Genomic DNA, 19209 nt, shown 5'->3' with positions numbered 1-19209 from the left:
ACTTTCATTTACACTAACACACATACCTGTACATATATTAACACTTGGTCATAGAACATGGCACAGTTTATTTCCCTCAAATATTTTAATAAAGATAACTAACGCGCAAACCATAGTACCATAATAAAAACCAAAAATGTCAGATACAAAATTGAATGACTGTATTATTAAAATGACAATCTGACATGTTGAGTACTTGTTTAAAACCTTCCAGTAACCCAATTTCTTTTTGTTCTGAAAGCTGTTGGTGGTACAGTGTTGATACAGATTCATGACATGTAGAATTCATCTCCCTTCATTCTCACAGTTATGAACAAAACAATCTCATTGTGGCATTCTGTTGCAGACATCCATCCATCTCTTTCTGAAACGCTTTTTCTCACTGGGATCATGGAAATGCTCAAGGTTACCCCAGCTGTCATTGGGCGAGAGGCAGGAAAAATCCTGAACTGGTCTCCAAGCGATCACAGGGCACAAATAGACAAACAACCATTCATATGCATGTTTACCTCCACACAGAACAATATCCAAAACACACAAGTATTTGCTATCTTTAAGAGAACATACCGTACTGCATCTTGACAAGATGTGAGGTACTGCTAAATACCAGACAGCTCATTTCAAAAGTGGAAACAAAACACACACAGACATGATCACCGTTGAGCTGTTACACATAGTGAAAGACACGAAACAGATCTCCACAAAATAAATATCTCATATAAGAATGACACATAGTCCAATTTACTGCTGACTCGTGGTGCGTTATTTTGAAGTAGACTCCAGAAGCTACGTGCTACGTTTTGAAGACAGGACACTGACGGCAAAATTAATTTGGTCACTTTCTCTGTTGTCGTCTGACCAAGGTAAAGCAGGAGATTGTAATCGGGGAGAAACCCGACATCTGCGAATGGAATAAACCTGAACCAAATGAACCGCTGTGAACGCACTGTATCGACAGGTCTACACACAAATGTAGGCACTCTGTTGCACAGAGTATCGTAGTCAGAAACAAAATAACGCTAGATCACTGTGACCTTCGAAATCTCTACTTTGATCTGCGGGAACACAGTATGTCATTAATGTCAGTTTGTCTTTTAAGGGGGAGCTACACCTCACCCCGTTTGGCATCCCTTTCCATCCACTGAGGTGATGACTGTTGATCTAATGAAATGATTGCAAGTGGAAATACTCAGGTCAACGCATGTCATTCTACACTGTGGTGATCTACACTGCAGAGAGGTCAATACGATTTGCAGAGTTGGTGCTTTTGTCCCATGTGTTCATCTTGGTGGGCGATACACCCTCCTTGTTTCCATTCATCTACAAGATAGGAGAGTAAGATCGCGTTTAGCTCCGGTACATAGCAGTCGGTCTATCCCATCCGTAACACAAGGTCTGACTCACAATGTCAGAGTTGAAGGGCTTCACGTTGATATTTCGCATGGAGCTGCTGGTAAGAGACCACACTTTGGTCTTGTGTTTGAAAGCAGCCCTAACCTACAGAGAGAGGAAACAACATTACACCATTGGACATTCTGGCCAAATTCAATATTGCTGGAGGGTGTGTGGCGATTCGCCTCCCACGAGACATAACAAAAGAAAACACAAAAATGACCAAAACATTTCACATGTTAAGCAACATACCTCAGAGTTCAGAAGACAATGAAACAGAAAGACAAAGAAACCCTATGAAGGAGGAAAGCATAGAGACTTTAGAAGGACCTTAAACAGCAAAACCTTGGAAAAAAGTAGAGACGTACCTGCAAAGAATTGAAGATTGCAAATATATAAAGGAATGGCAAGGAGTGCATGTTGATAGCTAAAACTCCAAAAATCCAGGAAATGCCAAGTATTGGTAGAAGTACAGCCACAGCCTTTGCTGTGAGCCTGACAGGACAAAAATCACACTTTCAGCTTCGCTAAACTGTATACTGAAAAGCGTTTTGACGATAACTAAAGACACGTCTGACGGAGAAAGGAGACACACTCACTTCACTGCATTGGCATCTCCGTGAACTTTATAATTCTCTCCACTGATACGAGATATTATTCTGGTTACTGATATCAAAATGCCAACATTTACCTGTTCATTAGAAAGGAAACAACAAATTATATTACGAATGTAAATCTGGTTTTTAAAAGCTGGAGACACTACTAGGCTTTCAAGGAATACAAGTTCCTGGTGGAAAATGAAATTAAAAATCTACATGTAAATAAGGGAAACTAACTCACCGCAATGACACACAGAGCTGGTGCCACAAAAGCCCAAATAGCTCCATTCTTCAAGGACAGCCAGCAGCTTGAGAAAGCAAGGGCAAAGGAAAACTGGCATGTAATGATGTTTTGTATAAATTATTATTTTCGATTATTTGTGAGTAAAAAGCTGAAAAATGAAGATGATGCAATGCCATTAAGCTGTGATGGAGTGTTAAATTAAACTTAATCGTTCCATGACGTTTATTTTTCCATCTTACATGCAGATTACACTTACTTGTCAACCTCCCCATAACTGCCCAAAGCTGATGTCATGGACACAACACAGATCACCAGTGGAGAGCCTGATTTATAAAAAAAAAAAAAAAAAAAAAAACCCTAAGTACCGGTAAATAAAATACTTCCAATATATATATATATATATATATATATATATATATATATATACATACACAGTATATATATAGTTTGATGGTTAACAACAACTGTGACCCTATTGATTGTTATGTCATGGGAGTTATTGTCCGACATAGTATCTGTTGCTCATTGTCAAGCTCAAAGGTTCCTTGTACAGGACACCACGTTCAAACGATAATCAGCTCAAGTAGATTGGAAAAAAAAAAAAACTCTATAGCCTCACTGAGTTTGTATTGCAGGCATATTGCACATGCTGTGCCAAATATAGTCTCTCAGACCAATCTTATAAGCATAATTTACATTTGGCCACATAAAAGACATACTCTGGAGTGGAATAAAGAAAACAATAGTGTAAACAGCATAGTGTTGCCACTAATGGCTTCAACATGGGAAACGGGGCATTCCTCTGCAGCCATGGTATACAAATAGATGAAAGTCTTTATTTAGAGTCAGATCCGGATAGGCAATTGTTACTGTGGAATGTGATTCAAATGTCAACTGTATAGAACATAGATGTAGTTATTTCCCTCTCACTAATAATATGTGATGAGTAAAACAGTACAATCACGTTTACAATCACTGCCTGAGGTGAAGACGATGGGGTCATTTAAAGTGCAGCCTGTAACCTGGTTAAGTGAATCAGCACCTACTAATAACTTACCCCAACCAATGCCATAGTAGTATATGTGTTTACTGCCTTCAGAACCAAACACCTTGACCACCATGCTGTAGAGATGGAGGCCCTCTACGAGCATCCAGGCAAATGCGCTCAGAAAGAAGAAGTGAAGCAGGATAGCCATGATCTTACAAGGTAGCTAGCGCAGGGGACAAAAACATAATCAAAAAGTCAATCCTTGTTATGGTTGTACTCAATTTGTTATTACATCATCACTGCTGCCTTCACAGCCACCAGCATTGTATGTTATTACCGTTCCTGGATCAAAGCTGGCACTGATGAGCAGCAAGATCTCAGCCACCAGAATGGCAAATGACAGGTTGGCATGGATGTGGTAGCGCTGGTTCCGGATGGTACTAACTGACCTGCAGAGTGGCACATGAAGAAGTCAAATATCCACATTATTAAACAAATACCTGGGAAGACTTGTTTGACAATGAATGCTCTGTAATACACATGTAATCATACAGTAGGTGCATACAATTCAACACAATAATACATCGTTAGTTATACAGCCCTTTCGCAGCAGTTCCAGCTTCAGCAAAGTGCTTTACCATGCATTTAAAACCCCACTCATGCTCAAATTAATTTTAATACTTTTTTTTTTTTTTTACCTTCAGTAAAAAGGCAATTAGGGGATTATCATTTCATTGCCTCAAATCTGGAACACCTGCCTTTAAAAGGTTACAATAACAATAACAACAACCTAAAACATCTTGCAGGTAGCTCTTCCAGTTGGGATATGTGGTCAAAGGTGGCTGGAGGGAGTGGTGAGTTGATGGGTTGATGATAGTATGATAGATTGATGAATGGATTGCTTATTCATTCATAACAAGTAACCCATGTTTTGTACGTTTTTACATCAAATTGTATTAGACAGAATACAACATTTTAGGTCATTGGGTATTTACAGTAGACATCAAGGTCATATGTGAACTAAAGTCAAATCCATCTCACTTTGGGGGAGCGCAGGATACAACCTGGAATTGTTGTCAGTCAACTGCAGAGTTTTTTTGTTGTTGTTGTCTTCTTCAAGTTTATGCTGACTGTTGACTCTGTTCTATTGCCCCTCTAATGGTAACATATACAAGTTCTCCGGAGAGAAAAGATATTCTGATTTTGGATAGCACTGCAATAAAATATAGTTTTGCTTTGTCTTTTTTAAGTAACAATTTCACAACTTGGTGTACCTGTATTGTAAATACACTAGGGAACAAATAACTGTTGTGACTCAAACAAAGTGATTAAAAGCAGAGGTTTGCATTAAATATGATGGATTATTTTAGAAGTGCATGAAACAAAATGAAAAAAACTACACTCACTGATTACTAGTTTGGTTGATGATAAAGATACTCACGATAGGACTGCAAATGTGACGAGGGTGATGGCCAGACAGAAAATAGAAATGGAGCATCCAACATAGCCAATGGTTGATAGTGCCACCCGGTGGCCCGTAGTGAGCTGTGCACAGAGAGACACAAGCGTTGTTTAACGCGTGCTACAATATTGACGCACAAGTTGATCGATCGCAAAACTATTGGAATTTTTTTTTTTTGGAAAAGTGAGTTCTCCCTAATCCGCTAGGGAAGATGTAATTCATTCATACACTGGTGTAGACTTTCATACAAAATGTTATTTTAGAGTCTGAGCTATTTCAAGAGGTTGGGCTTGATTCTCTATTAACTGTCTTCACATGTGCCTTGTCATTACCAGAGTAGAGCCGTCTTAGACATCCCCAAAAAGGATGTGTGGTACATTCCCTTGCAGCTGAGGGATGAGGCAGACCGCTAATTACAGAGTGACTATGGAGAAAGAATAGCATCAAATAGACTTCTGCATTTAAATACGGTACTTCACCACTGAATGGTTCTCTATTTAAAACTAACAAGCGGAGTTACTGGCCACACTCCAATGGCTCATACTGTACATCGCGTTGGCATTCTAGCATTTACTTGCTGCAGAGAGTTAAAGAAATAGCACTAATTAGGAGTGAGTTTACGAAAAATAAAATATGATTACGATAGCATGATAGGTACATTTTCAAGTCCACAGCACTTATGGCATTGTGGTCCTTGAGGGCCGTTGAGGACAACTGACCGTTGTAGTGACCCAAAGAACCACATTCAATCATGGTTTCTTCTAGTGCTGTAGAAACCAACGTAAGTGATTGTGTAGGCCTGCTATGATGGCCCTGCAGCGAGAGCAGTGGGGGAGCAAATGGGGCGTCAAGATCACTCACTAAGTTATATTTAACTGCACAATGTTCTCCTCTGAAATAAATTTTAAGAGTTTGGAAGACACGCTCTACATAGATATGTTCTGTCAATAGCTTAGCATTGCATGCAAAATCAGCATTCAAAATCAGCAGAGGCTTGCAAAGACTGTGCAGATGACATGTATATCATTATCCTTCAACATTGCTGCCAGAAACACTGTCTGCCTGTGATTTGCAGCAAACGCAGTGCTTACTTTGTCTCTCGTTTCTCATCCTGGCTGCCTGTCGTCTGATGTCAGTCAATCAGGATATGGTTCTCCTTATTTTAAGAATTTTTGCATCTCAGATAGCAAAACATTAAAAGGGAGGACTATAGTACGTGTGGTTCCACTTTGCCCGAAACGGAACCGATTCATTTTTGGCCATCGTTGCACTATGTTTACATATTATTGCCTAATTGGGTTAAAAATTGCTAACGTGCAGCAGATTTTGATTTGCATTAGCTCTCCCAAATAGGAGTTGTGTTTGTATCCACCAAGCACAAGCATGTAGGTCTGCTCTTCATCTACGGTTTCACTCTGTGTCGACATGCAAACACACCAAGAAACTGTTGCTTTGTTGTTGCCTTTGAGCAGGCCAAAGAAACACATTTGGATCTTTAAACTTACATTGAGATTGACATCATATGCCTCACGATAAGACAACATGCAATTTATCCCAAATGTAATCTAATTAACATAACAGAAAGTTATAGTCTGTGAGTAAATATTATGACAGTGTATAGAGAGGTAGTGTATGTTCTTTTTTATTAATGATTAGTAATTTGGGGAAGTGTAAACAAAAGCCACGCTTTGATGATTTTCTGAGCTTATAATGTTGATGTTCAGACAAATACCTTTCGAGTGTTTTTCCCCTTCTCAGACTTATTATCGGTTTCAATGAATTATTTAATTTAGATTTAACATGGATAAAATTTTGTATGATGGCAGCAGCATCAGTGTCAACGGAAACTGGAAAGGAGAATCCTAAAAAAAACATTACCTTATATACATTCTATAAACACCCAACAAGTCAGCTCTGTCTCAAGCGTTCAAAGAAATAGTGTATAAGAGAAACGTTCCTAAGGGTTCTTTTAGACAATGTCTCTTGAGACTGGTTTGGTAGTCCACCAAACCTCAAGCTGCTAAAATGTGCAGAACTAAAGCCATACCTTTAAGGGAACCACTTGCATAAGAATGGCAAAGTTGGTGAGGTGGTTGCACAAACACACAGAGTACGACATGTTTCCCTCTGCACGTATACAACCTTGATTGGACCAAACCCCCTCCTTGGAACTGAAAAAGAAGATCATTTGTTCTTACTTAAAGAATAAAAAGTATTGAAAAAAAAGTACATGACGTTTTGTTTGCAGGGAACAGTAATCCATTTTGAGAAAATCATCTTGATTGAACCCGCTGGGCCACATTCCCTTTGTGGTCACTTTTTTTGAGTTCAGGACCAAGGGGGAGTCAGAAAAAAATAGATAGCAGATAGTAAAACTAAAACATACTCCCAAAAGGGGGAAAACGCATTATGTGGTTTGCTTTAACGTGTGGAAACCGTGGCAAATTGACTAAGAAAATCATACTGTTTGATTTAGGGCATAGTCATGAGCCATGTCTGAGCAAGCCAACATACCATAACATTTATTTTATGAAAATCACACAATATATGTTAGACATTTCTTTTTTTATATTTCTTGTATTAAATGAATGTGAAATTTTGCAGTCAGGACAAATTCATGCATATCCTATCAAAAAATGCTCCATGATAATCATAAACAAATCACGATGACACACCCACCTATAGTCCAAGAAGGCACAGTACAGGAAGACTTTATTGCTTTGATTTAACACTTGCTCTTGCTGTTCTTCACTCTGGAAAGAAAATCATTAAGTAATAGGGGATTTAATAAAAGGACTTTCGGTATTTTACCTGCAACAATTAATCCCAACTGATGCAAAAACACCCCAAGCAAGTATTAATTTATCGCCCAGGGATAAATTAACTATTGCGTTTGCGCCCAACAATTTATATGACATGGACATTCAGATGGCAGGAGGCAGAATAGTACAGAAGTAAATAGTCCCAAAGCCTCAAAATGAAACACTCACTGAACCAACAGTCTTGAAGAAAAACCGCCGTTATCACTCACCAAATAAATCTTGATTAAAATCCCCTCTTTCCTTGGGAATTCAATTTGATTATAATGCACTTCTTCTAAAACAACTTTTAGCGATTTGGAGACTCCAAAGAGAGTGGGGACCAGCAATTGACTCGCAAACCTTTTACTCCCAAGTTGAACATGCACTGTATACAGAGGTTGCTCACCTCTTCCTACTCCCTCAGCTTTGATAGACTGAAGTTATTCCATTAACTGTGTCTGAACCGTTTCCTCCCGGGAAAGTGCGAGTCAGAACAAATCTGACAGTCAGACTATTTTCTGGCCAATTAGTCCAGTGATTCATTCATATTACATTGCATAGCGCAACACCTTGACTTCATTGTGGGACCATTCTGATTCAATGTGTGTGTTCTGCACATCCGGATCAATTGTGACACTCCACATGATTTCATGGAGAAATATTCATGGCCTAATTTAACACAACTTTGATGATCAAGTGGCTTATCTGTGAGGGACTTGACTATGCTGACAGTTTTATCTCCTACTTCTTCTTACTTGCTGTGTATAAAATCACACTTAAAGGGCCCAGACTGTAATTGACACGTTGTAAGCATTACTCTTGTAGTGTTGTATTTGCTTTCCGTAATTGTAGTGCAATGAAAGAAGACTAATTATGCAGACCAAGCACTGAATGGCAAACTTTCCGTTTGGAAACGTGTCCATAATGATCATACCCTTGGCACGCACCACCCTAATGGCTAGAACACAGAAAAATAGTGACATAATACAGGAAGTATTCAATGACTTTGAGAGGTGTCAGGTCAGAGCTGTTTGCGAGTTGCTAGAACAGCTTCAGTGGGCCAGATGGCATATGGTTTTGGTGCAGTTATTGCTTCAATTTTTAGACCCGCTTATTTCAAAATGTCAAAGGGTCACCAATTAGGCATGGTCTTAGATTCTGGTAAATTTTCCTCTCAATTGATCATGTTGCATAGCTTGTAAACACGAAAATAATGATTTTTTTCTGCATAAAATCCAAATATCGTGTAACAAAAAAAGTACTTATTTCTCAAAAAACGAGTGGCCGCTTCTCTACTTTTCTCCAATTTGTGACTTATTATCAAATCAAACATGAGCTAAAATTAGCCATGCGAGGTTGCCATGTTAGTTGCATTCAGAACAAGTCTGTAATTTTATCAAGTGTAGAAACACTAAGTCTCATAGAGGGTTGCAAACATGAATTTCAATACATTAACTTCATTCTTTGACCGCACAATTGTAAATGTGATATTTTTCCTGCATAATATCAATACATGGAACTGCATACATGGAACATATGGCTCCTGCTGGCCTGTAAGCAATATGATTGGCTGCTGCACACAAGATGTCTGAATAATATGATTGGCTGCACCAGACTCCTAAACTCGAGGTGAATCTGTAGTCACGCAACCACGACACATAGCAGATGGCAAGTTTTTGCAGTTTTGAAATGACTTTTCAAAACCATTAGACACTATAAAGTCAGAAAACAATATTAAAGATGAAACCTCATATATCAATGTATAAATAGTTTGTAAAACCTTGAATGTCACCATTACACAGAAGCTTCATGCACGAATGCAGCAAAGTGAGAGCTACTGTTTTGATCATTTCTTGTTGATTGATCTGTCAATTAGCATCAATTCCCATAAAATTTTGTGGCGAGAACACAATACGTGGTAATCAAATTTGGTACAAGTCCGGGTACAACTGTGACTGTGAAGTACGTTTGTATTATTTTCCCGTTTGACTCTCAGTGGAACTTTTCCCCTAACGCCAAAATGCAAATGGTTGACTCCTCTCCATCTATGCGTCACATCTGAGATCATTTTCTATGAACCACCAAGTAGCCTGCAAATTAACCCACACACGCTGAGCCCCAAAATCTTTGCTGTTTAACTCACGAACAAACTGCTGTCACTCAAACGCACAATCTAAAATGTCATGCTCCCACTTTCTCAATGGGCATTATAAAAATAGTTGCCACCTCCTTCAAAGAGGTTAATGTGCTATTGGACTTTGTCTATGAAACCTATGCAGTACCGTATGCATAGTTTCTGAAAGCTTTGTTTTTGAGGTGTCCTCGGGTCAGCATTTTTTTTCTGCTTTGTCATGAACTAATATTTCGCGTTTAAAGGACTCTTGTATACTGTATTCTGTAAAGTATAGACTTTTAGATTGGGCAGGATGTATTGTCCGTACAAGTGTTGTTGTGAGTGATTACAATTTTTTTTTCAACTCTCTCCAAATTCTTTGGTTGTTTAGACGTTTCATTGTTGAAAGTGCTGCACTCTGGCTGCCCATTCTGTACTTGATGTTGTGTTTTATCAATTCAGTCCTTGGCTCTGGTTCAGCTTTCTTTGTCCCACCCAGTGATTATTGCTTGTGTTTGTTTGTTCATTTTCCTGTTTTAATCAACTGTCAGCTTCTCAGTTCCTGAAAGTCTGCTGTTAATTTGGTTCCCACACCACCCATCGAGACAAATTGAACCAGTCAGCGTTCTATATGAAAACATCCCGAATCATTGTTTTTATATCAAAGAATCCACATTTCCGCCTTTGTCACCCGTCAGTACTTTTACATGAGGAAAGTACTGCTTGACTTGGCTTACGTTGATTTCTCTCAAGCTATCCCCCCAGCAACGCTCTATTTGTGGTAGATCCACAATGTGGTTTGGGGTTGTTATCCGAGCAAAGATTCGGGAACCCAAAAGTCACTGCTGAGTGTTAAAATACACTTCGAGATCTGGCCAAGCGCACTACTTTGTTCCCGGGTGTCCTATAAGGTCTCAGTACCTCCCAGCCAAGAGTGCAGCTGGTTGCGCCAACTCTTTATTAACAACAGAAGGCAAGCAAACACCATTGTGGAAATTCCTCTGAGCCTTGTAAGAATAAAAACTAGCAAATGAAAAAGAGACTTGACACTAATGAGTGACAGGATAATCATAGAGAATATGTGGAAAGTGAAGATGCTCAATCTGATTTTAAAGCTTCTCTGATGTTCTTGTTGATGCATTGTCACCCCGGGTGAGTTCTAAAGTTGCCACTTTTATGTCAAGTCTTGACTATGGTACTCTATTCAGTTCAATTATTGAAATAAAATATTATTTAACAACCATTGTTGTTATAAAACCATGAACCACAAGAGATTAAGGGGTAAAGAGAAAGCTTTTTTTTTTTTTTTAAATAAAGCTATATAAAAATGATGTTGGTGCTTGTGATTTGCTGATTTGGCACTATTAAAAGTTTCGTATCCTGACTGTAGAATTTGCTTGCTGTTCCTCTTTGTGCCCTTGGCCTTTAAAACAAGGATTCATGTTAGATTAATTGTAAACTCCAGAGTGACCATAGGTGTTAATGGAACATGGAATACAAAATGGTATAAAATGGATATATGGATAAAGGCACCAAAGAAAGACTGAAAAACAAAACAAAAAAGTTGCACTATAAAGAAACATATCTTCTGTGATTGATTGAATTAAAAAATAAAGCCGGTTTGTGGTAATGCACACTTTGAACATTTGATTCATTGATTCTTTCACACCATAAGAGTAGCTCGCGTACGGCGACTGGTAGTTGTACCACAAGTTGAGAACCACAGCTGTTTCCCAAAGCATGTGTGCCATGAGAAATTCACAGATGTGTGATTATTTGATTACTATAAATAATGTAGACATGCTTGAATTAAAAAAGGGCGTGCATCATTTTTCAACTTCCTCGGTCCTAAATTAAACTGTAACTTTCTCCAGATATTATAATATTTAGTCCACATGAACTAAAAGCTAAATTGTAAATTGAAACAACAGTTAGGTTTAAATGGAAACATTTTTTCTATCAACCAGCAAGTTGTACCACTGAAGAAACGTGGCAACTGATCGGCGTTTTAATCGTACGGGACATACACATACATTGTAAGTGTATGAGGAAGACATGTGAGCATGACGGGGAAAATAGTAAGGGATGAAAATAATCACAATCAAGCATCACAAAAACAGTTTCAGATGATAACTCTAACCCAAAAATAATGTAAAACAATCTTCTCCGGTCTATATGTCACACCACACATGACAGGCAGAGTGAGAAGTGAGCGGGTGGCATTGGTAAAAAAAAACAACATCTAAAAGTGATAATGCAGTAAATGCCTCTTCAAGTCACAACAGATTGATCAGAACCATCAATAGCTGACTGAAACACATTTAACATTTTGGGCTTTGCGTTGTATTTTTTAATGATTTGAGGACTTTTTATGGTGTAATGGTATAATGCCTAGAGATCTTGCGCGCCGAGATCTTGCGGGATTATATGTCCTCATAAAGCACTTTTTTTTTTTTTGCTTGTTGGTCTTACAAATGTTATGGAAAACACAGAAGGATGTGTTGCATGTTGCTCTGCATGACAGTAAAATGCACTAATAAACATGATAAGAAAGCCAGGCAATGTTTCCCTATAAAATTGACCAGATTAACCAATATATGGACCTTGGTACACTCTTATTTTGAAGTTCTTCCCAAAACCACGATACAATTGACTTGACTATGTACGGCACAAAATTTGATGATTACAAAAAAAAAAAAAAACTTGGTTCTTCATTATTAAATGCAAATATTTTTCGGCAGAATTTGTGTGAGCTAAATTGTCTGGTGTTGTCACCTTATCTTCTCCGGTGGCGTTGTTCACACCATCTATTTTCGGAGCCCTTTATCCTTAGCAGGATCTTGAGCATGTTGAAGTCTATCCCTGTTCCCTCTCCACAAATACAGTATTAATTGTTGGGCTGAACTGTTGCCTGGATTTGGTTAATTTGTGCAATCACGTGCTTTTCTAAGTACTACGTGGCACCTGACAACTGGAAAATATTTGTAGTGTTTGACTGTAAAAAGCACGTGATATTTCAGGAAACAGGTCAGTCCATCTGATGCAAGATGTCATATGAATGACCATCAGGCCATGATGCAAAGTAGCTCAGTTTTGTAACGTATTTTCAGTCAAAAGGTTGGCTTTAAATCTTCATACTGTACGCGAAGACTTCCAAGACTGGTCCCAAGTGAGGTCATTGTGTCAAGGGACACATTAATGAGACGTGCAGCTGTGGTTATGGCTTAGTTTTTGATGTGGACACTCAAAACAAGAGGTGTTGATAAGCATGTGGTGAGTGAGAAAACTTTGGCAAAATACAACAACTGCGAGAGCTGTTTTTGATCAATTTGTGGTGCATGCGGTCTCGATAACTATGTCTCTTTGGTTCAAAATAAAAAAGTATGGTCAATATATTTGGACAGTTCTTGCAAGGCTAAAGTTTGCATGAACAAATTGGTAGTATTCCACAAAATGGGTCGAGTTACGTTGAGTTGAAATGAGTTGATCTGAAAATTGATTCATTTGACCCCAAGTGTAAAGTTACTTTGGTCTTTATAAGTACTGTACAACCATATCGACCCTTAGGAATCATTCAAAAATAAGGAACATATGGAATCGTATGGCCTAATCTCCCAGTACGGTATTGCTTGAATGGGCCACTGCTTCACTTTATACATTTCAGGATGGGCAAGTCTTGTAACAGAGGCAGTACCAATAACAAAATTCCTTGTTTAACAATTCAGTGAGTAAACGCAATTTAGTATAGACACATCTTGAGTCATGAGTAAGGTTTATGCGACATCATAAAATATAAATGTTAGACTACGTTAGAATTGGTAGTGACAAACTGTTTTCTACTATGTCATGCTCTTAAAATAAAAAAACATGCTATTCAGTGTATTATTTTTGGCAGTTATCATTTTATGTGATTAAGGCTTGATCCTTTTTGTAAGAAAAATTAACTAATTGCTCATAGATGTCTTTTGTTGTATCCTAAAGGTTGAACTTGTTCCCAAGTAGGGGGATGATGAAGAACTTAGTTATCATAATTCTATTTTAAATCAGTGATACATATTGTACTTAAAAAAAAAAGAAAGAGACTGTTTAGTTCTTTCAACGCTTTTTTCTCTTACTGAATTACCAAAAGGAGGCTCAATATTGTATTTTACATAATTACACCATTGCAATGAAATACTTCGCCAAGAAACTGTTAGTTAGGCAAGGTGAAAATCCACTTTCAAGTAACAAACTCAGCTCAGCCACCAGATTACAGTGTCTCAAACACTGTCAAAGCCAAAAAATATGCAGATTTGCATTTAGTCAGCTGCTGCATAGATCAAATATACAGACGGAGCGCCCACTGACATGTGTAACATGGCAATTCAGTGATGAAGAACTGCTACCACAAGGGAAAATACAATTCATGCTGTGTTCGCCAGGTTAGCAGTCACTTTTATGGAATTGCGGCTAGCTCCTGTTATGGTTATGAAAATATGTATTTGGCATTCGCCCAGCAGCATTTAGAGCAAGGTTAGTATTGGCACATTTGTTTGAGACAGTGCCGCCCCCTCAAAAAAGGTTTATGAGGAAAACAAAGAAGAAAAGTCGTTTTTCTCTATTGGTGCAGGTGGATTATAATTTCACAAATTGACATACAGTCCTGAGACTGTCTCCTGTCACCATTTGTTTTAGACTTTTTATGATGTCCCCAAACTAATGCTGATTTACATGTCTGTATAAAATACGTTTTTCATCCTTGACTTAATGTTTGACCCCATTAATCTTCTTTGCTCATAAAGTACATAGGTATTTCCATTTATTTACTTCATACTGTTGCTTTGAAGGAGGAGAACAGGATGTGCAAGCGCTGTCAGTGATTTTATTCAAGCATTAATGTTTAACCACAGTGCCCAAAGGTAACCCCCCCGACTCCACCTCCATCCGAACAAGTCAGACAGCGCTAATAAATCTCTGATGGTGCCAGCTTCTAATCAACATTGGAGCTGAGTGGCATGAGAAAGCATGTGGGTCTCCTAGAGCCCTGATAACATTTTCTCTGGGAACTAAACTTGGTCAGCACAGTTCCATACAATGCATGACTGACCCTTACGGGAATGACAGGACCTCATTGCCCTGTTACAGTGACTTCAATCAAGAGTGCAAGGTCACCAACTACGTGGCGATGAATTCTCCATTGTACCTGCAATGACGCAAGGTTGGTGACACCATAAGATTATATTAGATTAATTTCAGTCCTGACATGCATCCGATAAGGAAAATAAATGACACCTGGAAACAAGCTCTATGCACCATGCAAGCGGCAACCTCCCAACTACAACCATGGCAACCAGAAAGGCTTCAGAGAAAGCTGATGCGTCTCTGTTATAGACACATTAAGTCGCCGGGTGCTTGTAAACTACTTGATGCAGCAAATCTGCATCAAAAGCTACAAATCACAAACACTACACTTCTGTCCTGCACCATGAAAGAATATCTGAGGTGGACCTCGTGTAGACAGTAACGGCTAACCTACACAGTCACTTGAAAGCTCTGCCCTCCCTGGCTTGCATGCACAAAGTCGAGAGCCACAAGCTCCCAGTAACATCCTTCTTTACTGTACTCTAGAGATAGTAGAGAAAATAGAAAAACAACACCCTCTGGACAATTTCACAGCCAAAACACTTGTCAAATTCCAGATCAGCTAAATTTAAATAATCTGAGCGCAGAGAATTAAATACTGTATAGTTTACTATTCCTTTGGGGGAAATAAAGTTATCCCAGCTATATTTAAATGTACTGGCACAATCTTGAATAATGAAAGCATAATACATGAGTAATCTCTCTATCAGAGCTCATTTCAATCATATAATTAAAAATACTTAAGAAGGGCTGGTAAAGATCTCAGAAGATTTTGAGGCTTTTTCCACAATGTATTCTCAAACAACAGTAAAACCCGTCATCGGGTTTATGCCAGAAAACAGCAGTATAAACATTTATCCCAACAAGAAAAAAATGATCTAAACCCCGCTGAATTGTTTCCATTTGCTTTCTTGCTATTAATAAATAAATTTAAAACAAAATGAATGTCTGTTTTACGGGCGGTGTACACAGAACTCAAGTAGAGGGACTTAAGACCCAAACTTTTAAATTAATACATTAAAATTGTTAATAAAATAGAATACATATTTTGATGACCGCAATGGATAAAAACATTGAATTAAGTTGGTGAAGCCTAGCTGGTGCATTACTGCCTGTGGAAGCAGCCTTATACTGTATGCCACTCATTTTCAAGTGATTTTTGTGGTGAGTTTTAAACCATTTCTGTGGAAACTAGCTGTCTTCAGAAGAGTGAGGAAACTATTGTACATAACAGAAGATTACTACTCCCTTCAGAGTACCATAAGGCTGCAGGTCAAATGTGCATAATCAGTTCACCCTCTGGAAGCCATATGCTTCTTGAGGAAAAGGTGAAGAAGGCTCATGGAAATGACTGAAAGCTGTATTGTGCTTTTGAGTGGATAGTTGCTGTAGTCTAAAGTCCGTGGTTTACACACAGCTTCTTGCATAAAGGAACACCAGGAATAGAACCGCTACATTTCAAATGGGGACATCCATCTGATCCAACCACAGTCAAATCATAGCCCTTTGATAAGGTGGGCGTCCCACACCCTACATGTGTATCTGCTAAACTGGAAAAACCTAAACATGACATTTTCCCAGTATGACTGACTCACCCACAGTTAATGGAACATCAAGACATGAGTCAACAACATGGAAACTAGGACAGTTTGGTGTGTTGTGTTTGATTCTTACCAAGATGTGAGTAAGAACGATTTTGATGAGAGGTGACCCAGAGAGGTTGAATGACAGAGCTGGTGATGGCTCCACATTCAGGGAGATTAAGCAGCTTGCCACCTGGATTTTATGATCCTTAAAATCCGCAGCTTCTTCTATCCTACAAGAAATTAAAAAAAAAAAAAAAAGGATGGTTTCAGTGAGAAAAGTGGGCAGTAAACTCCAGGGAAAGAAAAAGGATTCATTTCAGCATAAAAGATGAACAGATAACCCAGGTACATTTAATTCATCATGTCTTTAAAGCAACCATTTAAATAAAATATGATTACTATTGTTATTATATTTCATAATCTTATAACACTGACGGTACCTATGTATATGATGTGTATGTGTCTGTGGACCAGAAGTAATCAACAAGATGAAATGTTTGACATTGGCAAAAAAAAAACAAAAAAAAAAGCATAACATCGTCAAACATGCCCCCCCCCAAAAAAAAACAAAACAAAAACAAAAAACAGAACAGATCCCATTCCAAGGACAACTTTGAATACATCAATTTTCCTCAATTACTGAATAGCCTGTACTCCTTCTACATTGCTGAATGCTATAACTATTGAGTGCCCGGTAAAGAGCTCCACTCACAAATGCTATACAGTTTAAAAGAGACACATAAATAAAGAGACAAAAAATGTATAATCAAGCAACAATGTAACCATTTAGCCTGAGTTTTCCCCAAAGTTAACAAAGCAAGTAGTAGAGTCCTATTAGAAACAGTATCCTCCCCATATTGTACATATTCCTATTTCTGGGTATTAATTCTCTTAAAGGGCCCATATCATGGAAATTCAACTTTTTGGAGCTATTAACGATGTTACAATGATAATTTCTCACTCTAAATACCTACAAAGTGTTATTTTCCTATTTATTTGTCTGCACTGATGCATTTCTAATAAACCCTTGCTTATTCTGCTTTCTTTAAAACTCAAGTCAAGTTAAAAAAAATAAAAATAAACATATTTATAATATGTTATATGCACACTAGTTTAAATTAGATTTTTCTGATTAAAATTACATTTACGGAATACAAATGAAGTTGCAAAAATCCCTTTTTTTTCTCTCCATCTCCGAGGACAGCCATTTTGCCATTTATGATATCACAGTTGCGCTTGGCTCAGATAACGACCAATCACTGCTCAGTTTGCAAACGCCACATTACAAAAACACCAGAAAACAGGTAAGGTGTGATTGATGGCTACCTGGCCACTGAGCAACTGTGATGTCATTTTCAGTTGACAGCAAATTGTAAAATGGCTGACCCATGAGATGGCTTTATTTAAATAAAACAAAAAAGGGTGCATTTAGCTGTTGACGTATCTAAAGTGTACCATAGAATGTATTGTTGTGAAGAAATGTTATTTGACATCCATTTAATGTATGTATGTAGCGAAAAGTGAATGCTTGATCCGTGTTGCGCTACATCCAGTAAAAGTTAAAACAATCCACTTTGGACTCGTATAATGAAGCTGTAGAGCTAATAGCTGGGTGTATCAGTCAGTGGAGCCTGAGTGGTAAGATGGAAGATAGGCGAGAGGACAGATAAGACCCTGACTCCAGGCATGAGCTGTTCAGGAAACATGGGCGCCTTAGAGGCAGTGGACCTGATTTCCCATACACAGGAAGTACAAACCTACAAGCTTGAATGACTGCAATAATCAACAGAAACATTTTTGGTGTTTGAAGAAAATGGCGGGCCATGTTACCTGGTCTTGATGGGGCTGATTTCCTTGTAGTAGCTGTGCATGTTGTGGTAAAAGAGGCCAACGATAGTGGTTTGCGCTAATGGGAAGAAATAGAGGAGAATGTAAAGCAGTGCTGCTAGAATGCTCAAGAAGAAGAGAAGTTAATTAACACGGTCTTGCTGCCGTATGCTCACACTGGCCTCCAAAGAGAACATTTGAATATTTGCACAGTGGTGAAAGGGAGAGCTTCTCGAGCCATGTGGTTGTTGGGAAATCTTATGAAACCTGAACATGACTTCACCAGTAGAGCCGGGGGTCGAGCCGCCCTTCCCTAATCTGACATATCGTCCACAATGGTCCCACCTTCTAGCAGTGAGATAAACAATGGCACTACAGGAAGTCCTTAATGTTCCTCTTCCTCTTTTCAAAGGCTTTTAACTCTTTTTCGCCAACTTTGGTTCACTTCTAACCCATGGCCATTCACATCTGACCCAAGGCCGGCGTATTTGCCGCAGGATTATATCTTTAACTATGGCATTTTAAAACCATACTAAATGTCTTTGTAGGTCAACACAATTTGTATAGCGGCCAAGAAGAGGCAGGGGAAAGTGACCTGAACATAAAGTCCAACATGCTTAAATGCACACTATAATAGCTCTTCTAAATTCCTCAATTCTTTTTAATGACAGAGTAAAGTGGGGAAAATGCGCGGCCCCTTATTCTTGCTGTTCTGAATGAAAGAATAATTACTAGCTTTAAAGTCAGTGCTGGAGTTCTCCAGTACACCATAAAGCCAAACAAAGGTGATCCTTGACACTCTAAGCCATAGCATGTCACTAGTTTTAAATCTTACCTCAGTAATTTAGAGGCAAATAACTTCAGTGAAGGATTGAGTGCATGACACATTCCGACGTAACCACAAGAAGCCGTGACTTTTACATAAAAGATCACTTACACTGCATGGTGAAAGCCTCCCCTGGTACAGATATGTAGTTCTTTCCCTGTGTGGGGAAGCGGTAATGTGGCAAATTGTAGTTCTGGGGCAATTTCATCAACGAATAATCTGTGGATCAGCAGTGACAAAACAAGGACCC

At 38.5% G+C, this 19209-nt stretch overlaps 1 protein-coding gene across 6 annotated transcripts in view; it reads right to left on the bottom strand.

Moving 5' to 3' along the window:
* Window positions 1-48: 48 nt before the first annotated feature.
* Window positions 49-19209, bottom strand: part of adgrd1 (adhesion G protein-coupled receptor D1) — a 28915-nt gene continuing 9754 nt past the window's right edge. For 5 of the 6 annotated variants that reach the window (XM_088434189.1, XM_088434199.1, XM_088434215.1 and 2 more), the window contains 15 exons: window positions 19071-19178; window positions 18137-18212; window positions 16395-16536; window positions 7365-7438; window positions 6733-6856; window positions 4665-4768; window positions 3561-3672; window positions 3293-3446; window positions 2492-2558; window positions 2233-2299; window positions 1992-2083; window positions 1761-1887; window positions 1645-1686; window positions 1405-1497; window positions 49-1320 (listed from right to left, as the gene is read on the bottom strand). In XM_088434189.1, the coding sequence (XP_088290315.1) occupies window positions 1225-1320; window positions 1405-1497; window positions 1645-1686; window positions 1761-1887; window positions 1992-2083; window positions 2233-2299; window positions 2492-2558; window positions 3293-3446; window positions 3561-3672; window positions 4665-4768; window positions 6733-6856; window positions 7365-7438; window positions 16395-16536; window positions 18137-18212; window positions 19071-19178 (1478 nt within the window). In that variant the 3' untranslated portion in view covers window positions 49-1224. The remainder of the gene's footprint in view (window positions 1321-1404; window positions 1498-1644; window positions 1687-1760; window positions 1888-1991; window positions 2084-2232; window positions 2300-2491; window positions 2559-3292; window positions 3447-3560; window positions 3673-4664; window positions 4769-6732; window positions 6857-7364; window positions 7439-16394; window positions 16537-18136; window positions 18213-19070; window positions 19179-19209) is intronic. The other variant, XM_088434235.1, reaches the window with a different exon arrangement.

The sequence above is a fragment of the Hippichthys cyanospilos genome, chromosome 1 (assembly GCF_059441005.1).
Source record: "Hippichthys cyanospilos isolate Australia breed blue-spotted pipefish chromosome 1, RoL_Hcya_1.0, whole genome shotgun sequence".
NCBI lineage: Eukaryota > Metazoa > Chordata > Actinopteri > Syngnathiformes > Syngnathidae > Hippichthys > Hippichthys cyanospilos.
This window is presented reverse-complemented; position numbering and strand designations above follow the sequence as displayed.